Raw genomic sequence first — 24,341 nt, 5'->3', positions numbered from 1 at the left:
AGAGGTAGTAAAGGTGAGTAAATTATGTTTCAAATTTGTGACAGTATAAAACTTAGTTTTCATATATTTTAACTTATAATCATATAAAAAACCACCTCGTCTATTGGCGGACACTTCGGGCGGTAACCCCTTTCCAGACAGTACGATTATTTATTGAAAATTTTTTATCTGGCAACTCTGTCGGGATGACAACGGCATTTCGTCCGACTGTCAAATTTGTCAATCACTTGCAGGGAGAAAATAGTGCTTTTGTTGAAAATCTCAAACATTGAAAAGTTGGATTAATATTTGTAAATACGTATGTAATTATTTTTTAAAGTCGTTTGAAGAAGATCTTGCTGAATTCTTTCTTTGAAAAAATAAATAAAATGGAGCTATCTGCTGAGGGTAAAACTCCTGAATATATGGCCCTTGCTGGGATTAAGTTCAAACTCTCACTGCCTGAATTTAAAGACAATCTTCAGTTAAAAGAACAGCTTCTACAAGGAATTAAAGTAGGAAATATGGCTCCATACTACAAAGAAGTTTGCACAGATCTTGGTTGGCAATTTGACCAAAAGTTGCATGATGAGATGGCAAAACAGAACGAGGACAGGTTATCTAAGTTTCAAGAAGATGACTCAGAGACTCCTGTTTGGCAGGACAGGTATTTTTTTATCAATCTTTTTAGTAGAATTATTAACATAAGCTAACTACAATATTCATTACAAATCAAATATTTCCCAATTTTAAACTGCCTGATTTTTACCACTTAGCCATGTTATTAAAAATATTTTCTCATAATTCACAGATTGGACTACTTGTGCTCTATTGGAGACAAGGAGGGTGCCACAACACTGGCAACCATAAAGTATGAGGATTCAACTCTTACCACAAACAGAAGACTGGATGCTATCTTTGCTTTGTTCAGAATCGCTTACTTCCATGGTTGTAATGTAAAGGAAATGGGCAAGACCATTAATAAGGTAAGACTTGTTAATAAATAATTAGGATCTTTTATTTCAAATACACATGCTTACTTTTGTGAATGAATAATTTGATAAAATTTACTATCCATTCTAATATTATGAAGTGAAAGTGTTTGTTTATTTTTTGTTATATTTCATGTCAAAACCACTCAACTGATTTTCATGGAATTATGCATACATAGTGTGAAATATGAAGAAGAGCATAGGGTACTTTTCATGCGGGCAGAGATACTGGTAAAAGCTTATAATGTTATTAGCCTTTATGCTTCTCAATTCCTCATTTCTTTTTTTAACTTTCAGGCTCATGAGTTGGTTGATAAGGGTGGAGACTGGCGCTCCAGGAACAAATTGAAGGCATATGAAGCTATTTACTGTCTCGCAATTCGTGATTATAGCAAGGCTGCTGATCTTTTCATTGATTGTGTTTCTACTTTTGAATCTTATGAGCTGGTAGATTTTGGTAAGTTCATTAGGCTAGTCATATGGATTATAAAACAAATGAAGAAGGAAGTGAGATGAAGATTGATACCATTTTATTTTATTTTCATCACAGTTATCCCATATCTCAACCTACTTGGTTGGTTTTTGTTTAGTAAATTTCTAAATACCCCATTTATATACTAGGGCTGTGTTAAACAGTAATTTTTTTTACATGTTAATTATTGTTATCCCTGTATGGTTGATTAGTATTTAATGGAATACAGTCATTTAAGGTAGAATGTTTGATGTTTGGTAGTTATTATTACCTGGCTGGTATTAACAGTGTAACTAAAAACTACTTAATGCCAGGGCCACAAATTATTTTCTCTACATAATAAAATTTCAGGCACCATTATTCAATACTGCGTGTTGGCCTGTGCATTGGCACTGGAACGTCACGCTTTGCAGGCAGCACTGCGTCGCCAGGGGGCTGCAGTCCAGGCCTTACGCTCCCGCTTCCCCGAGCTCAGAGAGTTGGTGGAGTCACTTCATGAGTGCCGATATGCTGACTTCATGAAGAGTCTGGCTTGGGTATGTTACTCTTTATAGCTTTCCTTTTAATCCCTCTTTTATGTAAACTAGTCAGTTAGCGCAAGTGCAGGTTAATTAAAAAATCCAATGTTATAGCAGCTTTTGTCTTGCATGGATTCTAAATTAAAAATGGTCAAATTTTAATTTGAAATTATCTTGTAGCTTGCTCTGTTTGAGTGATAAAAATACACAAAATTGTCCAATTATTTATAGTTGTGTTTTGTCCACATTTTTCTCGTGACAAAGATGTGATTGATATCAATACAAATATTATAAAGCTGAAGAGTTTGTTTGTTTGTACGCGCTAATCTCAGGAACTACTGGTCGAACCAGTAGTTCCTGAGATTAGCGCGTTTTTGAAAATTAAAAATTCGTTGCTTCGAATAGACTATTTATCGAGGAAGGCTTTATGCTATATAACATTTCGCTGCAACTATAAGGAGCAAAGAAATAATGGAAAATGTGAAAAAAACGGGGAAATTTTTCATCCTTGAGGGCTTCAATGATGCCCATAATAACTATTCCACGCGGACGAAGTCGCGGGCACAGCTAGCATGTATATATATATCTGATTGCAGGTGGAGACGCAGATCTGCGTGGACCCCGTTTTCCGCCCCCACTACCAGCACTATGTACGCGAGGCGCGTATCAAAGCGTACGTGCAACTGTTACGCGCATACCGCTCCCTTAGTTTGGACAACATCGCGGACACGTTTGGAGTTACCCGCGAATTCATTGAAGAAGAAATTTCTAAGTGAGTATGGAATATGAATCCCTCTGTCTATCTCTTTCACTTATTTGTTGTTTTCAAAGCTTGGAGTTAACTAAAAGTAGCATGAGATTGTGCCGTGTGATTCCCGGCACCACTACAAAAAAAGAATAGAACCACTCCATCTCTTTCCTACGGATGTCGTAAAAGGCGACTAAGGGATAGGCTTATAAACTTGGGATTTCTATTTTAGGCGATGGGCTAGCAACCTGTCACTATTTGAATCTCAATTCTATCTTAAAGCCAAATAGCTGAACGTTGGCTATCAGTCTTTACAAGACTGTTGGCTCTGTCGATCCCGCAAGGGATATAGACGTGATTGTGTGTGTGTAGCATGAGATTATTTCCACAGGTTCTCGTGACTGTTTTTTAGAGGTATCCTTGTAATCTCAGCAGGTTTGGTTATCAGATCAAGTGAATCCACTACTCTAGAGATAAAATTTGTATTGCAGATATTAAAAAGAGAGGTTGAGAATCGTGTTTATTATTCACACACATTTGTGTGCTACTGTATATGTTGTAATTATTTAACCTACATCCGTCTGTTTTTTTTAATTTAGCCGAGTGAACGAACTAAGGTCTCTGATTTTAATTGAGGTGCTTTTGATGTGATTTTATGAGTATGATTGAGACACGATAAATTTCGAACCGGTGATTTGGTTTTAACATTTGTTAGATACGTAGCTGAAACGAAAATACAAAATTTTAAAAATGTAGTTCCCAAATTTATTACTAGATGGCGCTGGAAATGATTGCGAGGTTACATACGAACGACTAAATAGTAAATACAATTTAATTCTCCAATTCCAGCTTCACCGCTGCCGGCCGCCTGCAGTGCCGCATCGACGCGGTGGCCGGCTGCGTGGTGACGGGCGCGGGGCGCGGCGCCGACGCCGACCGCTCTCAGCTGTACCAGGCGACCATTCGCGAAGGAGATCTCCTGCTCAATCGCGTCAAGAAACTGGCCAGCGTTATTAACTTCTAGAACATATGATAAACTGGTAACATTCATGTGGTTCGTAAATTAGATCAGCTTTCTTGAAATTGTAATTTGGCTTTGATTATTATTTAAATCAGGGGGGCTTTTTCACGAACAGTGACAAGTTTGGCAACGTTAGTGAATACTTACCCACCCACATTACGGTTTTCTTCAAATAAACTATCGATTAATATTTCATAAGAAATTAAATGTAAGATTTTAAAACCCAATAAAGCAATCAAATAAGACAAGTGTGATTATTTCTAGAATAAGAATTAATATTTAAACTGGCTTTTAATAGACAAGTAGTTGCAGTAGTGGTGAAAAGTACCTATTTTGGATTCCAATGTAGAAATCATCTTATGACAAATGATTTCCGAGTTGGCCGTGCTAATTAGGCAAACTGTGGGTTCATTCAAGAACATTGAACAGGCATATGTTTTAATATTCCCTCACTTGCAACTTCCGAGCTTTTTTCAACTTCCAGAGATATGAGACAGAACATAAGATATGCCTTATCAACGTTTGAGGAAAGCAGGACTGTTGGGAATGTTATAAAAACAGTCATGTCATTTTGAGTTCAGTGGTTATAAAAGCGGCGGGGATTTCACTCTTTGGTTGTAATGAATTAGAATTTTCGGCAACTGCATTCTGAGGAATATCTCCATTTTATTTTCCTTAAAAATTTGCTAACAGATGTATGTGACCTGCCAGATAAATTGAAGCTAAAACCGTTGTGGTTTTGGGGTAAAAGAAATCTTTTTTGTTGAGTAGCTAGTAGTATAGTAGTTTCTTTAATTTTCTTTTGTTTTTCGGTTCTAAACTTAAGATTACATTAGTCTTTTTTAAAAACATCAGAACTTGGGCATTATTTTACCGAAAGCCAAAATAAAAGGGAAAATCAGGGTAAGGACAACAAAAAAGAAAATAATAATTAGTATAATTGATTTTTAAATAATTTGAATACTTTTTGGACATTTACATAAACATTTAATAATTTACAATGATTATTTATACTGACATGACATGACATCATATTCTTGACTAATTCTACAATCTAGTATCTATTTGCAACTTGAAAATAACTTGTAAGTGCTATGAAATTTATTCTAGACAACTAAATTGTTGCGTGAGGCCTAACGCCCCACAAGCGTTCTTTAATACTAAGAGTGTATGCATGATTTAGTAATAAATAATTTATAGGACATGTATACACTGAACTAGATCGAATGTATAAAAAAGTACAGACAATAAACATAATGGTCTTAAAAACTTAGTACCAAATCCACTATTTGACTAATTCAGACATTAAAAAATGCATATTTTGGAAATAAATATTTCTCGTGAACTCTGTAAATATATCAGTCTGAAGGTGCCAGTGATTTTCTACGTAAAAGTCATGTTATATCTATTTTAAAGAAGTTAATCGTTACACCAGTCGCTCACTTTTTTATTAGATATGTTGAAGTATTCTAAAGCAATATAATAGCTATGACTCTAAATTCTTATAACTATAGACCTCAAATGCAAATACTTTTTAATTTACATGATATGAATATGTCATTAACCTCTGTTACAATAATTAAATGTATTAAGAATACTGGATACCTAGTCACGATAGACATTCTATTACAGGTACCATCTTTAATAAGGTATATTGTTTACTAAAGAATCTCCTACAATCGAGTGTGAATACATTTGGTTGGAATGTGGAGATAAAATCATGCATATCGCCCCCTTTTGTATATAGTCTTAATTTATCATTGTAATAGTCAAGATTTTAATTTGAAATATACATATATCTATGTGTTCATTACTATTATACAAATTATATACATATTTAAGATAAAGATTTAAGATTTTAATTAATTTTTGGGATAATTTATATCTATTTTTGATGTCATAGCACATTTGACTATGTCTACGTTTAATATATTTTCCAAAGAAAGTACTTGACATATTCGAGAGTGGTAGTGAATGAAACATCTGTTCGGTCGTACGACACAGTCTTTGAATGTGCTCTATCACAGAGTCATGACATGAACGTGGGGCTCACACGAGCCCCCGATTGCCCCAGGCCCGTACTCGTGCGTATATAACTTAAAGTAATACTAGGCGTAATAACACGTGGAATAACAATTTGTTATATAGCACTACTCTACATTTCGCACATATTATGCTATAATAGACGCTGAGTGCATCATTTATCAGTCCCTTATTTTCATATAATTATATGCCTATAAATAAGTCTCTGTACAATATAAACATGACACTAATCCTTTGAGAATTGAGATTCATTCGTCTGCTTCGTCATCACTTATTGCGCCACCTCTTTCAGTTCGAGATTTTTGGAATGTCGGGTTTCGAGTTTTGAATCAATTTTTACACGGTGAGACCCTCAGTGCGCGCTGGCGGCGGCAGGGAAGCCAGGGGGTGCGAGTGCGGGTGGTGCGGCGCGGGAGGGGAGGGCTGCGCGGGCGGCGGCGGGTGCGGCGCGTGCGCCGGAGGAGACCTGTATTCTCCTTCCTCCCGCATTTGCCGGCTCCTTTCTGCCAGCTCCCGGCCTCTTTCCGCTAATTCCCTCATAGCTGCTTGTCTTTCATCGCCACCATCTAGTGATGGCGGCCTCTCCAGCGGGGAGGCTGCGCCGGGCCGAGCGCCACCAAAGGCTCCAAATCCTAATAGACCCGGGAACTTTCCTACTCCGTTTTGTCCCGCACTCTGCTGTATCACTGATATTTCGTTCAGCTGTGGGAACAATAATTCGATTTTATAGTTAATCACATCATATATTTTATTTGGAGCAATGCATGTGGGGCAATAAACGTCTAATGATTTCTTTAATCGCTAATAGTTTATCTTATACAGGAGCATCAAATAGCAATTAGCTACTACCACCTAATAAGAGTTTCAAATTACTGATAAAAGCTACCTTTTGCTGCATGCCGTTGAGGAACGGTGCGGGAAGGTAGGGGTAGAAGAGGTCGGGGCGGCGCAGCAAGTCGTGCGGTTCGTGCAGAGGCCGCGGCGGCAGCTCCAGCGACATGCGACGGCCGCGCCGGGACGCTCCACCGCTCCACATGTGCGTTCCCATGTGCACCTGCAGAAATTACTCTTATTTATTCACTAATTCTTCTGATGAATGAAGAATTCATTATATCTTTTCGAGACTGTTGACTACTCCTTAAGGAATAGAGATGTGATATACCTAAACCTGTTGTAAACAAACAACAATATTGTGCATTAATGCTGATCTGGTAGCAAAGAAAATATGTTTGTGTCAGCTGCTTCGCTTTATGCCCATTGTTAAAGTATAAGGCTGAGGTGTAAACTAAGGATTCTCTCGCGGAATAGGCTATTCACTATTTTAATTAAGTTATCGAGGTGAACACTCCTTGGAGTCACATTTCAAACCACAGCCAAGTTATCACCCACTCTTGTCATTTGTCTCGGTTGCGTCTTCTTTATAATTCGCCATAATACCGAAGTGTGAAGGTAAGGCAGTAAAACAAACACATCATTTGATCACACTGAGAATTTTTTTCACTCATTATTTTTTTGGGTATTCTCTGAGATAATATACTTAATACATACTAAGCTAACATTATAATTTTGCAGATGGTAATTACCTTGAGATTTCCTTTGGTAGTGAAAGCTTTCTGGCAGACCGCACAACGGAAGGGTTTATCGCCAGTGTGCGTGCGCATGTGAATCTGCAGCGCCGAGGACGACGAAAAGTTCTTGCGGCACACCCCGCAAAGGTGCTTGGACGAAGTTGGAGGGGGAGGGTGGCTCGGAATACTTGGCACTGCAAGATATTATATTTTCATTTATATTTACATTTTGATAAATGTAGATATATAATATTACATACTTAATTTTTAATAGGTACCTAGTCGTGTTTAGGTATCTTGCTTTTATGACTATAATTGCTGATTATGCAGAAAAAGCCAACTTAGCGCAGAATGCAAAACAATGAATGTTTTTGATTTATATATATCTCATTAAACAAATTCTCAATATCGTCAATCGTCGTTTAAACTTTAATGTTAGGCCATAAGTAAACGTGTTATCTAATGCTGTTTGCCTGCCTTAGAAATTCTTGACGAATTGATTGTTGCTTTTGTCCTTTTAATAATTTTGTTGACGTTTTATTTTATTGCTGAAAAATACAAATCGCTTACCGCTTGGCCGCTTTGGTAGTGGTGGCATATCAATAGGTTGCGGGTGAGACATGGGCGGCGGCGGATGCGCGGGCGGCGATCTCTTCAACTCCATCTTGTCCGGGGATGACCGTCGGTCCGGACTGCTTTCCCGGGTCTCGTCGCCAGTGGTGCCACTAGGACTCTTGTCGAAGACTGGGGGCATGTCTCGGATCTTATGGGTCAGCATATGTTGTTTCATGTTGCCCTGTGGATGAACGGGGAGGTAAGAAATGGGACATTCAATATTGAGAGTCTTAAAGCTGTATGCAGTTGATCTTTTACGAGGCAGGCGTAGGTAAATCTTTAGAAGCACAGTGTGAATTAATTAAACGTTGAGTAAATCTTGAAAACATATCGTAATGATGAATACCTATATTGATACAGTGATGACAAGTTATTATATCTGATGATCTTGTTAGTTCGTGGTCAATAATATACCTAAAATATTGTATTGCTATTTTGATAAATTTATGCAAAATTTATTGCCGAATGATTTTAAATAAGTCATAAGCATAATATAAGCCTATGAGTATATATTGCTAATAATGATTATACATAAACAATATTCAAAATAATGACGGGCCTGCTAGTGACGGAAGTTTATTAATTACCTGATTAGTATTTATGACATTTTGTTATTTATCTCCATATAATATAAGAAAATAATAATATTTATGACAGTTTACCAATGAAAATTATAAAAATAAAATCTGGACCCATCATTGCAGATCCATTATGATGTATTTGGATGTGTTAATTTGGCAAACGACGACTCAAAATAACAAGGTATAAATACTTAATACCAAAACCAAAAAAATAATGGAAGGACCTTTGGCGTTTGTGCAATAAAATTATGGCATCTGTACACTAGATGATGCAATTCATGTTCATTGGCTAATCTTAATATAACAAATGTGAATTCGCGCTCAAGCTAGAAATTTACCACAAGGATTTGCAAATCAGTGTACAGCCGTCATAATACAGCATCTTAATTATAAAAGAGTTTCGCACAGGCGTCGCTCTATCATACCGGGTAGACGAAGGCGTTCCAGAGATCCAAAGCAGTGGCGTGCGGGGGGCGGGGTGCGCGCGCGCGCCTACCGCACCGGCATCCGCCGCCACTGCTCTGGAACCACAAACACACAAAGTTACAGGGATGGATCCAGGAAAATCGACAAAAGTACACTTGAATAAGTCCTGGATTCGACCCTGTAAGAGCATTTTTAAGGTTGTCATAATTTAGTGCAAAAATTTTCAGTTACAGTATTTTATTGCAACTATGTAATTTATTCCACAATAAATAATTTAGACAGTCGCTGAAGAGGGCCACAAGCCCTGAGCAGCAGCCCCACATTTTGGAAGACAATGCGAATTATTCCACAATATTTGACAACCCCAAAAATGCGTTTAATGCACAAAACACTAAAGGTAAAGGGATGTAAAATGATCAAGAAAGAATGCATTGAAAAGTGTAAGAAAATCGCTTACGTTTCGTTATGTAACAAATTTGCACAAAATAATTACCTTATATAAGAAAATCTTTATGGTATAGCATATATGTTATATGCATATAATATATAATATGAATTGGTAGTACCTATTTATACCTTTGGCCTACCCTCTACTTATTACAATAATACTGTTTGGTTTCTCTTTTTCTCTGTTTGGGTCTATGTACCTACTTCCCAAAGAGAGAGAAATCGTCACTCAGTATTCGCCTGTGATTACTACCAAGTAGATAAGTTTGGCGATTGCTATCTGGTCAACGTGATATTAAATTAAATAATTAGAAAATAATACTAATAAAAGCACCTCATTTAATTCTATGCTTAATCGAATGCTTTAGAAACTGCCCAGCCAAAGTTGAACATGGCTAAATTGAAAACTCTAAACATATTTTGGGTCATTCAAGACGGAAAAGACGATTTGTATTAAAATTTGATCAAATGATGCGGAGAAGTGTCCATTAATCCGATTCAAAACCAACGATAATACTTTTATTTGCAGCAGAATGTATCTGTTAAAATTGCCTTAATAATATTTGTTTAACATTTATAATCAAGACCCACATAAATTAATACGATTTACGGTTGAGACAGGTATATATTTTTCCCTGTAGGTTAATGTTCTCTTATAAACATAATGGTAACAAAATAAGAAATGTTATTAAAATTGGTTAAATTGAAGAAAGCCACCTATTGTTCGAGTTATTTTTAATAAAACGCTTTTTAAAATATTGAAGGTTGGTTATAATTGAGCTTTAAAAGATTAATTAATATAAGTTTTCCAAGAGCCATTAAATTTTTTTATGTGTTTTTGACCTACTTGAATATAGCTTGAACCACTTATTGACGTCGGTGATTATAAACAACTTCTCTAAGTTGTTATATAAGAAGCAATTTTCATCCATGGAAATCTGAATAAATTTTTATTACGTATGCAAGTACCTATTTCTGTTGTATATCACATGGTTCCAAGTCAACAAACTCTTATACACCTATAACAAGATAGGAATACACGATAAAATTGTTTGGCGCGTGAACTTTCGTACCGCGGAGTGCGGGTGTCGCCGACACTTATTGTAATTTCAAATGCGGTTGTAAGGCCTGGGTTGCTGGTTCTGCGAGACGATGTTTTCTAACGCCACATTACTAATATAAGGAGAAAACACCAGTATTTATCGCGAACAACGCCGCAATACATTATAAACAAGCTTCTGTTTTAAATTATCCCATTGTCTTTAAGTTAAAGTTTTAATAGTGGAATTTAAAGTATTTTGCTAAGAATACGAAATGCTTATATATATTACTACGTATACGCTCGCGTAAAACGATCATTCACATGTCACCTTTAAATATAAAATAAATAAACGGATGACCTCTGCCTTATTTCTGAAGATTTTCTATAGAAATTGAGGTTGAATTCCATAAGGGCTTCATTTATACGCGCATGGCACCTGTGACTGTGCTTGTAATGCGATTTTCTTATTGACAATTATGTACCTAGTGTTTCTTTTATGAGTTTGCTGTTAAATACATATATGTAAGGTATGCTATTAGAGCTTAATTCACTTATTTTCTGTAAAAACAAAATATTTAATGCAATTTATAATTCTAAATAATTATATTTCTATATATGCGTGAAAGACAAACTTCACAGCTTCACTTCTATTATAACAATTTTTTATATCTATTTGACATATTTACTGCCTCAAAAGAGATGTAAGATTGAACCGTGCTTTTCTTGCAATGTACCTTTAATCTATCCACAGATTTAAATATAAAGTTTTTAAATCTGGTTCTACTAAGCATTGAATTTAACATTTGAAATTGAGGCGCCGTCGTAAATAATCTATATTTTATTGTTAAACTGGGTTCACTTTCGGAAACATACGAAAAATTTTACTTTGTCAAGCATAAATAATCTTTTTATGACGAGAAGCGTAGGTAAAGGCTCAAGGATTTATAAGCAATAAATATTTTACGACATGAATTAATATTCCGATCGTTTTCTGTGACGTTGTTTTTATGACTTGTCATTTTTGTGGCGCGATGGACTGCGACCAAGCTCGCAGCGCAGGCGCAGCTTACATGCTTGAAATATTGGCCGAATTGAGTATAAAACTTCAAACGCTATAAAATGCTTTTAACAATAACTTTTTTTATATTATTATTTTGATGTTTTGAATTAAATTGGCACTTGTACCACTGTTTATAAGAAACTAATACTATTGTATAGATAGGTTAAAAATATTTTTGAAATTAGTTCATTAAAGCTATTTGAATTCTGTTTTAAAAACGGGTCGCCCATGTATTTTAATAACATTGACATAACTTATACATGTTCACGTCAAGGCAGTATGCGCAAGCTATGGCTTATATAATTATATTTTGCTAATTGATTAATATTCTTTATTGAACTCATTAATAAAAGAGCGAGAAATGAATAAAGTATACCTATAGTTTCGTTCCCAATAGAAACGATAGCATCAAACATCTATAATATCTTGATAGTTGTTAAACTTATAATTAGAAAACATTAAAAAACATGAATTTTATTTCACGATTGAGGGAAACCAATTGTATATCTACGTTTTTATCAATGACATTAATGTAAAGCCGATAATGCTTATGTTTACCGTCCGCTCTTGGCAAGGATATATATATATAATGATATGTCTCCGGAGATTTTGGTTTAGGTGGAAAAAGAAATTAAAATTAATATAAATTTCCTTTCCTAACAAGGGCAGCAGTTCAGTTTGCTTTCTTTACTCAGCTTTAAAGGTTGCATCTACTATAACATGTTTTTCTTTTATGTATTTTTTATACTTACCCATAGCAAAATAATTAAAATATTGAAATGTTCAGATTTAGGAGGCATTTTGTTTAATATCTTAGGTATTGAATTAAATTCGAATTATTCATATATGTAAAAAGTAGGTAGTTATTTTATACACTTATCATTTTCTAACAACACAGAACATATCTTGATCAAATTAAGGACGTCCTGGTGAAGGGTCAGGTCAAAAGTGCCCGAAACCGCCGAGCTTGCATGAAGAGAGTTATGAATGTGGATGAAGCAAAGGAAGTATGCAGGGATCGTGGCAAGTGGAAAGAGGTAGTCTCTGCCTACCCCTCCGGGAAAGAGGCGTGAGTTTATGTATGTATGTATCATTTTCTATCCTATAAGTGGAAGTTTTTGAAGAAGACGTAGGTACTGTACCTAACTTACGAATCTTAATCTCAAAGTTTCATTCACTTACTTTTCTCTGATCATATTTATATCACATACATCACATATCTGATATTTATATCACATATATTTTCGTTTACCTACTTGCTTTCCGTTCATCCACATGAAATCGTAACGAGTCTACAAATTTGCTAAGTTCGTAGTCAATTACTGAACACTGCAAGGAGGTCGGGTGCCGAGGAAGACAACAGCTAAAACTAATGCCGACTAGCGACTTGTAATTACTGCTTGCAAAATTAATGCACCGAGACTTGGATGAAATGAAACCGGCGCGTGAACTTCCTCGCAGCGACGCTGGCGTCTCTGAACTTAGTTATTTGACACCTATTATTTATTTATCGGACGCTTGTTGCTACTTATTGGCGAGAAAATCGAATTATTTTCACTAAAATGTAGTTTTATACAGAAAGCTATTGCCGTAAACATTACAAATGTGAAAATTTGATTAGAATTTGAATGAATAAAGCTTTGCTATTTATGTAACAATAAAAAATATGACTGGATCAGAGCCAAGTCGACCTAGGTATGTGACTATTACATGATAATCATTTTAGTGGTAATGTCTTGTCTTTTAAGTTGTATTAGAAATAAATATCTGGCGAAATTATTTTTAAACAAATAATGAAAACTGAAACAGTGTTGGGCAGAGGAGAGTGTTAGTAGAAAACTGAAAAAAAAGTTGGATAATAAATAGACACTAACCTTTGTAGAAAAGCCGCGGTCACAAACTGTACACTTGAACGGCCGTTCCTTGGTGTGACTGCGGTAATGAATCTCCAACGCAGAGTTGCAGGCAAACGTCTTGTAGCAGATGTTACACGTGGTGTTCCCGCGCACTGCACACAAATAAATCCACTGTTCAATGCCAACTCAGTGTCACTTATAGGATGATAGGATCGAAACGCACCATTACGAGGACTAGCATTATTTCTTCAACCAAATGTTACTTTATAAGACTTTCAGCGTACATCAAGCGCCCAGTTAATTGACAGTTGTTTATTAGTTGGCAATCAAGGATAAATTATAGGGATGGAAGTTTGGGCGACCGGGGCGGACGAAATTATAATATCCCGCTATCGCATACCTGCGGGAGGGAACGCGAGTCCGAGTGGGCTGAAGGGTGATCCTCCGAGAGCACCGAGCGCTGCGAGGGGCGCGGGTGGCGATGGCAGCGGCGAGTGGTGTGGCAGCCGCGGTGGCGTCGACAGCGTCGACAGCGTGGGCGACGGCGGTGAGGCCCGCGCACTCCGCCCGCTCTCCGAACCTGTCGCCGATGGGAGGGAAGCCGTTGTGGTGATGGTTTTTACTTCGCATTCGGACGCCGAGGCGTAGACGGAGAGCGGCGAAGTTCGACGATCTTTCATATCAGACTCATCGTCGAACTCCCGATTAGCGGGATCACGATCGTCCCGGCCGCTCTCATCGTCGGTCCCGCGGGAGTCCGCCCGTCGGTCGCCAGGAGTGGAAGGAGTGGGAAACATCGGTGGAGGGATAGGTCGATATGTATTGTATTCGTTGACGTCGGATTCATTACTGAGCGATGGAAAATCATTGAGTTCTATATTACGTGTTTGATCAAACGGAATACGATCCCCGGTATGAAGACGGATATGTTGGTGCAATATAGTAGGATCAGCAAATTTTTTGTGACACACTGGACATTGATGTAACAATTGAGATGGAGGTTTTATACGATGAACACCCATATGAGTCTTTAAATTACCTTTAGTCGTAAAGGCACGTCCACACAATTTACATCGGAAAGGTCTTTCGCCAGTGTGTGTTCTGTAATGCATTTGTAAAGCACTTTTACATGATAGGACACGATGGCAAACAATACATTCATTAGGATCTGATAATTTGTTATCAATATTGTCTACCAACTGTTGTAACTTAGACGTCTCTGATGTTTTAGTAATTTCTATTAAACTTTCCCAAGAGTTATCATTACTACCGGGTCGTGGCAAAAGTGAATTATAAAAAACAGGGTCACGCGCAAGATCGACGTCAACTACATGATGTATATTTTGGAAAGGAGTAATACTACCAGAGGAAATACTACTAGGTGGTGAATGTGGAAATAATGGATATGAAGGAAAGGTTCGTAGCCCCGTTGCTATTGAAATTGGTCCAGATATCGGTGAATTCTTACTTGAGAGATTTTCCGGTTGGTCGGGATCGGGCTTGACTTGTGGACTTTCTCTGCCGATTTGATCTTCATTGCTGTACTTCGAGTCCATACTGCAGTCGTCATAGGGTGATGAGGATGGATATCTTTCTGGTTCTCCATCAGCCGTCGTGTCATTTTCTTCTGGTTCACGTTTAGGTGTAACGCGGTCGGCATCTTCAAAACTAGAATCTCTCTGACTTTCCTCGTCTTGTGGTTCAGACTTAAAAACATCGGATGCGGATCGGGGAGGGCTCGGCGCAGAAGGTTTACTGAGATCAGCCGGAGCGTCTTGTTCTTCTCGCATTCCAAACAAAGGATGGGGTGGCAAAGGTTTGTCTCCAAGTGGACGAGGCGGTAATAGGTCGTGATGTGGCGGCCTGTAAAGTGGCAAGCTTGGTGGAAAAGGAGCCGGTGCGCCCGGAGGGAATTGTAATGGATGTGGTGGCATCCCAGGGATTGGGCCGGGCGACAACTGCGCTAATAATGGCGGATGATATTTATCCAAATGTTCTGGTATTGGATTTGGGTTCATTTTGACATGAGGGAATTTTGCAGTATGTCTTTGAAAATGAACTTTGAGATTCCCTTTGGTTGTAAATCGGGATCCACAAACATTACATTTGAAAGGCCTTTCACCTGTATGGGAACGAATGTGTATTTGGAGCGCAGAATCACTTCCGAATACTTTTCCACAGTATCGACATCGATGTTTGAAGAAAGGTTCGTTTCTTCCGCCGCTCTTTCCATCGTAAGGTGACATTTTCCCTGATTTTCGGAAGGCAAGTTCATCAGCTAGATTGTTTGCTAATAATCCTTGCGATGCATTGTCCAACACTTCTTGGGCTCGTTTTTGCAGCATTTCTAACGTATTTGGTTCGTTGAGGGACGGTGGTGGATCATTGTTCGTGATAATTGAAGACGCTAACGATGACGAAATGGAACTGTAAGGAGGGTGGGTCATCATAGGTGGAGAAGAAGTTGGGAGTTTAGGAACGGAAATTGTATCAGATCTAGGAGTCAGATGCGATTGGGTTGAGGGCAAGCTTTGGCTAGTGGGAGGAGCAGGAGCGGCGGGGGTAGGCTCCCGTGGCGGACGTGGCGGTGACGGCGATCGAGCGGTGGGCACAGGTAAATTTGATTCTGGTTCGCTTGGTGGAGGGCTCTGAAGTGGCTCGTCTTTCCGTCGCGTAAGCGAAAGTTGATTTTGTAATTGTCGTATCAGCTGTAGCTGAAATACTTGTTGATGTTGCAGAGTGAATAGAGTGCTTTGTAGTACGGCAAGTTCATGTAATGCAGCCTCATTGTCGGCATTATTGGCCATGGCGGTCGCAGCGAATTGTGCTACTGCGACTTTTGTATTTTGTAAAGCTTCAAGTGTGACATGGCCAGTAACCGGGAATGGTAACCCAACTGGCGGTACATCAGCTTCGGGTACTTCTGCCTCGCCATCTTCAAGGCTATTATTATTTTCAGCATCTTGACGGTGTCGTCGTACTTGTTCTAATCTTTTGTTAGGTCCATCCATTTCTTCGTCCCCGGAAACAACCATTTCCTCGGGATCCGAGTGCATTCTTTCCTCGCCCATCTGAAGTGCCTTTTCATCACAAACTCTTTTGTGGTAAAGGAACTCATGAAGGTTCTCGAACTGTTCCTGGCAGCGCGGGCACATATGTGCCTCTGTGCGGTCTCTGACATCATCGGGCACATTATTTATATCTTCGTCCGAACACGATCCGGAACTGTCACCTAGAACAATAATATCGAATATTAGTTATCTCAAAAAATATAAAAAAAATTAAAGTAGAGGTTTAAGTGTGCCTATAGGAGGGTTTATTCCTTTTGAAAAAGCTTTGTTTTTATAGATTTCTTTATTCTCTGACGGTTAACACAATAAACACAGACCAAAAATAATAACGTAATGATGTTAGTGATATCAAGGAAAATACGACCATTATTTACGCAGAATTACATGTTTGTTTTATTTTAAAACGTTGAACGCAACGTCCACAGAATGCAAATTTAAAAAAAAATTCTTGCCCCTGGTTTCGAACATTACGACAAAACATAGTTTTTATTTTATTTATAACAATAATGTGGTCGTATGTTATGTTATTATGCATTGTCAATGTAAAAGCACAGAAATATTAATAGCACTAATCTTGTTATACCATTAAAATCGCACGACATTATAACAGCAGTCTGCTCTACTTAAGCTACTTGACAATAGATGTCGCTAATAGTAACGTCCAATGAACAAGTGAAGAAATTGCAATTTTTTTATTTTAGAATTTGTTTCTTTTTCTTTCGTGCTCTAATAGAAAGTAAGACAAACATAAAAGGTATATAAAAAACACAACAAAAACTAATTGGTTCTTAAAAGTACGTTACAATATATTTTTTCTGACGTAAAAAGTGTCTTTAAGTAAGTAAAGTTAAATTCATTAATTTAATAATTATGATTTAATAACACATGGTGCACACACACGTTTTAGTAATAAGGTTGAGTATTATGTTTAAAATATTGAATATACAAACACTGCTTTCTTTATTTAACGCTCAAAAGTAATGTAATGAGAATATACCTAGATATAAAGTATTTTTTTAAATCAAAAAATTTCGGTTTCGTTCTTCATATTCTGAATTATTTATTCTTACTAACTATATGCCATTTAGCACTAACTACTTATATATAATTTATATAACCATTTTTTCGGTGATATTAGGTTACTAGATAAATAAATAAATAAAATAAATATGTATGGGACAAATTAACAGATTGAGTTAGCCTCGAAGTAAGTTCGAAACTTGTGTTACGAGATACTAACTCAACGATACTATATTTTATAATAAATACGTATACCTATAGATAAACATCCAAGACCCAGGCCAATCAGAGAAAGTTCGTTTCTCATCATGCCCTGGCCGAGATTCGAACCCGGGACCTCCGGTGACACAGATAAGCGCACTATCGCTGCGCCACAGAGGCCGTCAAATAATTAGATAGGTAGGTACCTAATATCTTTAAGGCATTTAACCTATAATTATACTTGATACTCTAATGAAAGAAACGTTCAAAGCTTAGTGTTGATCAGAGGGCAATGGAAAGTGCCAACAGGAGAATTTTATTGCGCGACCTTATATAGAATAGAATAGATTTATTTTCAAAATTGGATACAAGGTATCACTTATTGACGTCACATAACTTAAATCTAATTATAACTACTACCGCTTCCAAAGCGTATCTAGTATATATGCATGTAGTAGGTAAGTACCTAACAGAATTTGTAAGAAAATAAATATAAGAGATGTTGTATGTACTCGCGATCCCAAGGTAGAAGTGTTAACCTGGATAAATTTTGGTCGTTTGATTACAAGAGTCATGGTTTTAAAAGTAGTAAGTTAACAGTAACAGTCTTTACATGGAGCGACAATCTGAAGTCCTGATCACAACTAATTTTAAGACAACATCTGTGCTAAAAGTTAATTTTTGGTTATTATAAACCAAAGCTTAGCGTGCCTTCCAACGCAATGATTTGTTTTCTGATTTTAATACAGTAAGGTATATTTTGTGTCTTCCTAACTATAGGTATACTATACCTACTATCATTTACGTGGCTTCATATTATATAAGTATACTTACTTATTATGTGTAATATGAATATGTATTTTAATTAACGCTACAATGTCGCTGAATACAATAGAACAATTCGAACTCTTTATTTTGAATTTAAAGTATGTAATCTTATCTATTAATATAATCATTAAGGCCCAAAACGCAAATCATTCTAATACTAATTCTCTTAGATAAAAACAAACAATTTTATTTTTGCACTTATAGGTATCATTAGGCTTACAATTACGATTATTTACATAATTGCAAATTACTGCACTTATTTATTTGTTTAAGTTATATTTGTATGTGTTTTAATTAACTTGTACGATACGTATATGATTAAGGTAGTATGTTAGTACGCGCCTTAGGTATTTAACTAATAGCAAAAGATTTGGCTCAGAAAAATTAAAATTATTTTTAGGAAATAACAGCTTTTTAAATTAACTTTGTTTTATTAGTTTTATTGTATAAGTGAAATTAGTTTTTGACTCAACCGTTAGTTCTTCTGTTAGATAATGGCCTTATTAAGTATTAATAAATTCGCAAATTTTGCTTCTTTACTTATTATTGCTTTATATTTTTACAATTTAGTTTTAATAATGTAAGTATCTAATGATTGAAATGGTATAAAAAGCTTTTACCAATAAGTCCACTAATTGGTTCACAAAAAGATCATATAAATACCTATATAAACTGAACCTGCATTATTATTGACAATTACGGTTAAAGTAGGTACCTAAGTATTAATTTTATTTCGGCTCGTCATTTTAACATTTGATTGATAATAATAGACTACTAAAGAATACCACTAGGAATGTAAGTATAGAAAGTTATTTTGCAATTAAATTACCGTCTAGTTAGAAAAGATTAAAATATGCGCTTACGTCCTTGTTGGTGAACAATAGCATAAATTCTTTAAAGCAAACAAATGATGAAAAAAGTGACACACTTAGTTATTTACAAAAATAAATCATTCCCTTTGTCCAACCTTTCCTGTCAAATACATTTAGAAAGTGATTGTGATTTTTTCCCTAGGTATACAGAGTGCACAAACTTACTTATTTTTGTGTACTTTTTTCTTTAACGAATATCTGATTTTTTTTGTTGTAATGATATTAAAAGCTGACGGATAAAATTTATTTGTAAAAATTGAAATTAAATAAATTTTTAATACGAAATGATTAAAATACCATCATAAGGTTTGCCAAAGAGTTAAGTGAAGAAAAAGAATAAAAATACCTAATTTGGAAATACATGACATGTGCACCAGCTATTAGAGCCCTATTATGGAAGGTTTAAGAATAAATATTCAATTTTCTTATCGGTTTCATAAAAAACTTTCACCTTTTCATATTCAAATACGTCTAAATATACAATATATATTTTTTTATAGATAGGTCTTCTTATAACTTCTTAGTAACTTCTTTTAAATTTGGATTTAAAATATTGGTGTTCTATTGTCGGCACACGCCTTTAACTTGGAAAAGTGAGTATGATACAAAACATGGATATAATCCGGGGTAATGTTGCGAACCAGATTAAATATGTCATTTGTAGCGAAATGCCGGTTTTTGGTGTTAGTTGTAGGAGTGAGGATTAGTGGTTGTGAGTTTGTGTTTGCCTGTGTCGCTTTCGGCGGGCCCGCTCAGCGGTCGCCTCAAAGCGAGGCTGCGGTCGCACATAGCCGCTGCCTTACGCAGAATTGAAAAAAAACTTTTAAAGTGTCATTATAGCCAAAGCGTGTCAGTATTTGAATAGTGGGCAGCGTCCGCCACACAAATAAACATTGAAAGTGGTCAACACAATGCGCTCGAAGACATTTTTATACAATGAGGGAGTTTTATGGAATATTTGTTGTTAATTTGTTCGAGAAATTATTTCTTATGTAGGTTTGTATAGATAGGTAGTGTTTAGGAACACAAACGTCAGGGTAAATGTATTTTTTTTTTTTAGTAAATTTGTATTATTTTATTTAGCCTTGCAGCTATGATTGCCTTGGAAGGGCAGTTTATCTAGACACCTACCTACAAGTCTAAATTACTGATCTAGAATGGCCAGTATACCTATTCTTTAAGTTTAATTTTCAATGTATCTATACCTACATATATGTCCCTTTAATACATACAATGTCATCAATATAATCAGATATATTGAACAGATACATATACGCTTAAGTATAATCGCATCCTCCGCACAATCAGAAATCTAATCTGACTAGTTCTGACTTCCAATCCAACCCATACGTAGATATGAGTAAATAATATTCAAAAAGGTACAATGATGCCTTATACTGATATCTAAAGAAAGTCATTGATTGGTGTATTTTAATTACAGTTAAGAAGTACTTACATAAATAATTGTGCTGATTGCCATTACATGATGATGTTAATATAACATTGATTTTATAAATTTGAAATAATTAATCTACTTACATAAAGTAAGAAAATAATCATCGTAGCAATAAATATTCATCATTCAAGGTAAACGGTCGCTGCATATCTCTCATTTCAGTCCAAATGGAACCGGTCGATAACGAGTTTCTACAATTTATTGGTGGAACAAACAAACAGTGAATATATTTCATAAGAATATGAACGGGCAGGTTATTTCAATCGTTAGGAGATAAAACCGTCTCTAAATATTTTATAGAGCGGCCATAAAACCGGCAATGAGATAAGCTGATGTAGCATTCGTAATAATAAAATTTGACAGCGTGTCAGCCGGGCCGCGGTCGCGGGACGGTAATGAAATCAATAATTTAACTTTAGTCTATAAATACCAACGTAAGTGACGTGTGACAAAGGGCCATTAACGCCTCAAGGACGCGTAGGAAGTTTTGGGGATATTTATACTTATAATGATAATTTAGTACCTATTTACTTATCCATATAAAATAATCTAGCCTATTCAACAATAATCAATTTAAAGAGTTCTTAGTAAGGTTAATTATTTCACTGTCCCACTGTCCAAACATTATTTTTAATGAAAAAAATAACTTGAATTTGAAGATTTTATATGATACTTAGGTATTAGGTACAATTTAAAAAAAAAGAAAACACCTTTCAACTCCAACTGTTTTATAAACAAAAAATTTAATGCTTCCATTATGAACCAACATTTATTAAATAAGGGTATAGTTTATTAATTTCATATAATTATTTCATCATATAAAATACCTAGCAGGATTATCGTTAAATAGGTACTTAAGTAATTAAAAAAACACAAATTTTGCAAAGAAGCACAAAAACATCTTAATATTTAAAAAAAGCTATGCCTATGTTAAACTATCCTATAAATCCTTTTAATAAGAAAGCATTATTTTTAAAGTTGATAGGTAATTTGTATCGATCTTAACAACTACCTACCTACAGTTTTTAAAGGAGAAGTATGGCCCGTATAAGGTAAGTAGGTGGTATACCGATTTTTTATTTCTATTATTAATTTAATCCCTTTCTATTGTAGAATGAATCAAATAAGTAGGTATTTCAATTATGTGTGCAAGACATTGTAATTACATTTACACATTAAATAACAATAAATGAATTATCGAGATTTGAAAAAACGGAATTACGACGGCATTTAAAAATATTCATTTTCGAGGAGTTATCCAAATGATGAGAAAAATGTGTCAACAATTTTAGTTACAAAGAATTACTTAAATAATCGAAAAGTACAATTATATTTTTTTAAATTAAGCGCCTATTCAGTATTTTATTTAATTTCTATGCAAATTGAAGTATCTAAGTAAAAGAACCTACATTTTCATAGCCCGAAATACAAGTCAACCACAACCTCTCAAACGTTTTTGTAATCACGCAAACTTTGTCGACAGGTAGGTACCTAAGCCACAAAAAGCTTTTCCCAGGATACGTTTTCCGTCTATGTGCGGCCGAAAATATTTGTCAAGTGGAAATTCACTGCACTGTTTACTCACCGCGCTGGTAGCGAGTTTTAGTGCTCACTCTCTGATGGATGCCAAATTTTATCGTCGCTAACTGAATCATTTTCAGCGCTCGAAACCGGGGGCGAACAAAACTTAGCGGAAAGATCACCGTGTATCCTTAATATCACTGTTCCATGTATTGGCGCGTGTGTGTGTTGGTTATGGAGTTAAGTACCGATGGATACGCGGCGGACGCAGGCTGGCTTGACGCGCGGCATGATGTATGCTCACAGCCGGCGCATGGCAGGCGTCGCGGCGCTCGTGCGTTCACTCGCGGCGAAGCCCGACACTCGGCTCGCTAGAACTAGTGCGGACGCGGAGTGCGGACGAGCGCACCACTCGCCATCTGAAGCGGGACTGAGCCTGCCGCGGGCGGCGGGCGGGAGCGCGCGCACCAGGTATACACAGTTATGACAGGGAGGCGGGGCCGCGCCTTCTCATAAATCAAACTTCGCCCATTCGCACGCGTTGCAGGCCCCCCTCCTCCATATTCCATATTCGGGGCGGGGCATATTTCATAATCATAACGCCTCATATTCATAAGCGATATGCGGCCGGCGGGCGGCGGTGGGCGGCGCGACGCCCGCTAGATGGCGGCCGCGAAGCCTCCCACATTCACTAATTGAAGCTACACGTCATAAAATTTTCTTTCTACTCAATATTTTTATTGGCTCTACGACTGAACTTGTGTTGGGGAGTTCGTTACTCGTGTTTTTTCTTATAGCATTTTGCATATGTGTGGTTACGGTTTTTCATTGGATGAAATTGGTAATTTAAAAAAAAAACGATGATTTGTGTAAATTAAAAATTATAATATTGGGAGACTTTGTATAAAATACCTTGTTACTGAATTAAAATAAGTTAACCTACTTAGGAGAACTTATAACATATTTCAACGTAATGTATTGTAATTGTCTTCACCATTTTTTAAATAAAGATAAATTTAAATGGATCCTAACGTGCCGAGAATGGATTTTCTTTGTTAAAACATTAAGTCGGGATGTTTACTGTCTGGAATTATTTCTTAAACTGCGATAATTAAAAATCTTTGATAATGTCTTCTAGGCTTATAATCGAAAAAAAATTTTTTTAAATATTAATTATTTTGGGCTCATGAATAAGTATACCTATATTTTTTAATTTAAATAGTTTTAATTATATTTTTATGAGGATTAGTAAGCACTTTCTAACTTATTCTTCATACACAAACCTATCTAATACCTACCACATTCAGCGTAGGTGAAGTGTACAGTTTCCAATTTAATGTACCTAGGTATCTACTTAACTACTTACTTTGGTAGATAAGTACTTACTTACATACCTAGGAAATTGCTTTTGTAGTCCAACCTACTTAGTATGTAGCTTTAAGCAAATAATTTTGAAAGTATGTAGTTACAGTACTTTCTGTAAGTATCTACCTACTTACTTAGGTTCATTTTTAATATACTTACAAAGAAGTAAGTATTATAGGTGTAATGTACCTAATGTTTTAATTTAGGTATTGTAGGTAGGTTCTAACCTAAAATCACAAAATAATTGATTTGGTAGTTTGGCTTTCCTTGTACTGAAATTTGCAATGTAGCCAGCCTAATCAAAAATATTTATTGCACAAAATGTTGCTTTCTAATAAAGGAACAATTTTAGAAATCAGGCACATTAGGAACTTAGACAGATAGAGTCTTTAGAAGAAGTACTTTCTCAGAAGTAGGTACCTAGTACCTAATTGGTCTTAAGTAGGTATATACTATAGCTTAATCTATCTTAATGTATGCAGGTAAGTGTAACTGAGTTAGTACTTAGTTATTATTTTTGGAAGAAATACTTTTAATTATTGACTGAGTAAGCTAAACGAGTGGGGTCTAGGTACCAATCAACATTGGATGAAAATACATTTTTTGTATGTACCTAAGTATGTTTGTTACGCGATAACT

The 24,341-nt window shown here is 36.1% G+C and overlaps 2 protein-coding genes across 6 annotated transcripts; one reads left to right on the top strand and one right to left on the bottom strand.

The window, feature by feature from the left end:
• Positions 1-187: 187 nt before the first annotated feature.
• LOC106133569 (26S proteasome non-ATPase regulatory subunit 6) lies at positions 188-3,981 on the top strand. The gene is made up of 6 exons (XM_013333351.2): positions 188-646; positions 791-965; positions 1,269-1,428; positions 1,795-1,979; positions 2,558-2,733; positions 3,559-3,981. The coding sequence occupies exons 1-6, from the start codon at positions 369-371 to the stop codon at positions 3,731-3,733; spliced, it is 1,149 nt and encodes a 382-aa protein (XP_013188805.2). The 5' UTR covers positions 188-368; the 3' UTR covers positions 3,734-3,981.
• A 670-nt stretch (positions 3,982-4,651) lies between these two features.
• On the bottom strand, positions 4,652-22,749 carry LOC106133639 (homeotic protein spalt-major). 5 transcript variants are annotated; one of them, XM_060945118.1, is made up of 9 exons: positions 22,402-22,565; positions 14,837-16,600; positions 13,769-13,948; positions 13,387-13,520; positions 8,963-9,058; positions 7,912-8,137; positions 7,357-7,535; positions 6,660-6,827; positions 4,652-6,475 (listed from the first exon to the last, which is right to left on the bottom strand). In XM_060945118.1, the coding sequence occupies exons 1-9, from the start codon at positions 22,469-22,471 to the stop codon at positions 6,110-6,112; spliced, it is 3,183 nt and encodes a 1,060-aa protein (XP_060801101.1). In that variant the 5' UTR covers positions 22,472-22,565; the 3' UTR covers positions 4,652-6,109. The 5 variants fall into 5 exon arrangements, with proteins under 5 accessions (XP_060801101.1, XP_060801092.1, XP_060801089.1 ...); XM_060945109.1 differs by lacking the exon at positions 22,402-22,565 and adding an exon at positions 22,586-22,749 and having other exon boundaries at positions 13,769-16,600; XM_060945106.1 differs by having other exon boundaries at positions 13,769-16,600.
• Positions 22,750-24,341: the final 1,592 nt, after the last annotated feature.

This window comes from Amyelois transitella, chromosome 2 (genome assembly GCF_032362555.1).
Source record: "Amyelois transitella isolate CPQ chromosome 2, ilAmyTran1.1, whole genome shotgun sequence".
NCBI lineage: Eukaryota > Metazoa > Arthropoda > Insecta > Lepidoptera > Pyralidae > Amyelois > Amyelois transitella.
This window is presented reverse-complemented; position numbering and strand designations above follow the sequence as displayed.

Excerpts from the sequence above, each read along its gene's own strand:
- LOC106133569 (XM_013333351.2), top strand. The coding sequence starts at position 369 with ATGGAGCTATCTGCTGAGGGTAAAACTCCTGAATATATGGCCCTTGCT. Across the intron at positions 1,429-1,794 it reads TTATGAGCTGGTAGATTTTG|GCACCATTATTCAATACTGC; the intron begins GTAAGTTCATTA and ends ATAAAATTTCAG. Across the intron at positions 1,980-2,557 it reads TCATGAAGAGTCTGGCTTGG|GTGGAGACGCAGATCTGCGT; the intron begins GTATGTTACTCT and ends ATCTGATTGCAG.
- LOC106133639 (XM_060945106.1), bottom strand. The coding sequence starts at position 22,471 with ATGATTCAGTTAGCGACGATAAAATTTGGCATCCATCAGAGAGTGAGC. Across the intron at positions 8,138-8,962 it reads GGAACGCCTTCGTCTACCCG|GGCAACATGAAACAACATAT; the intron begins GTATGATAGAGC and ends GTTCATCCACAG. Across the intron at positions 6,476-6,659 it reads TCAACGGCATGCAGCAAAAG|CTGAACGAAATATCAGTGAT; the intron begins GTAGCTTTTATC and ends TTGTTCCCACAG.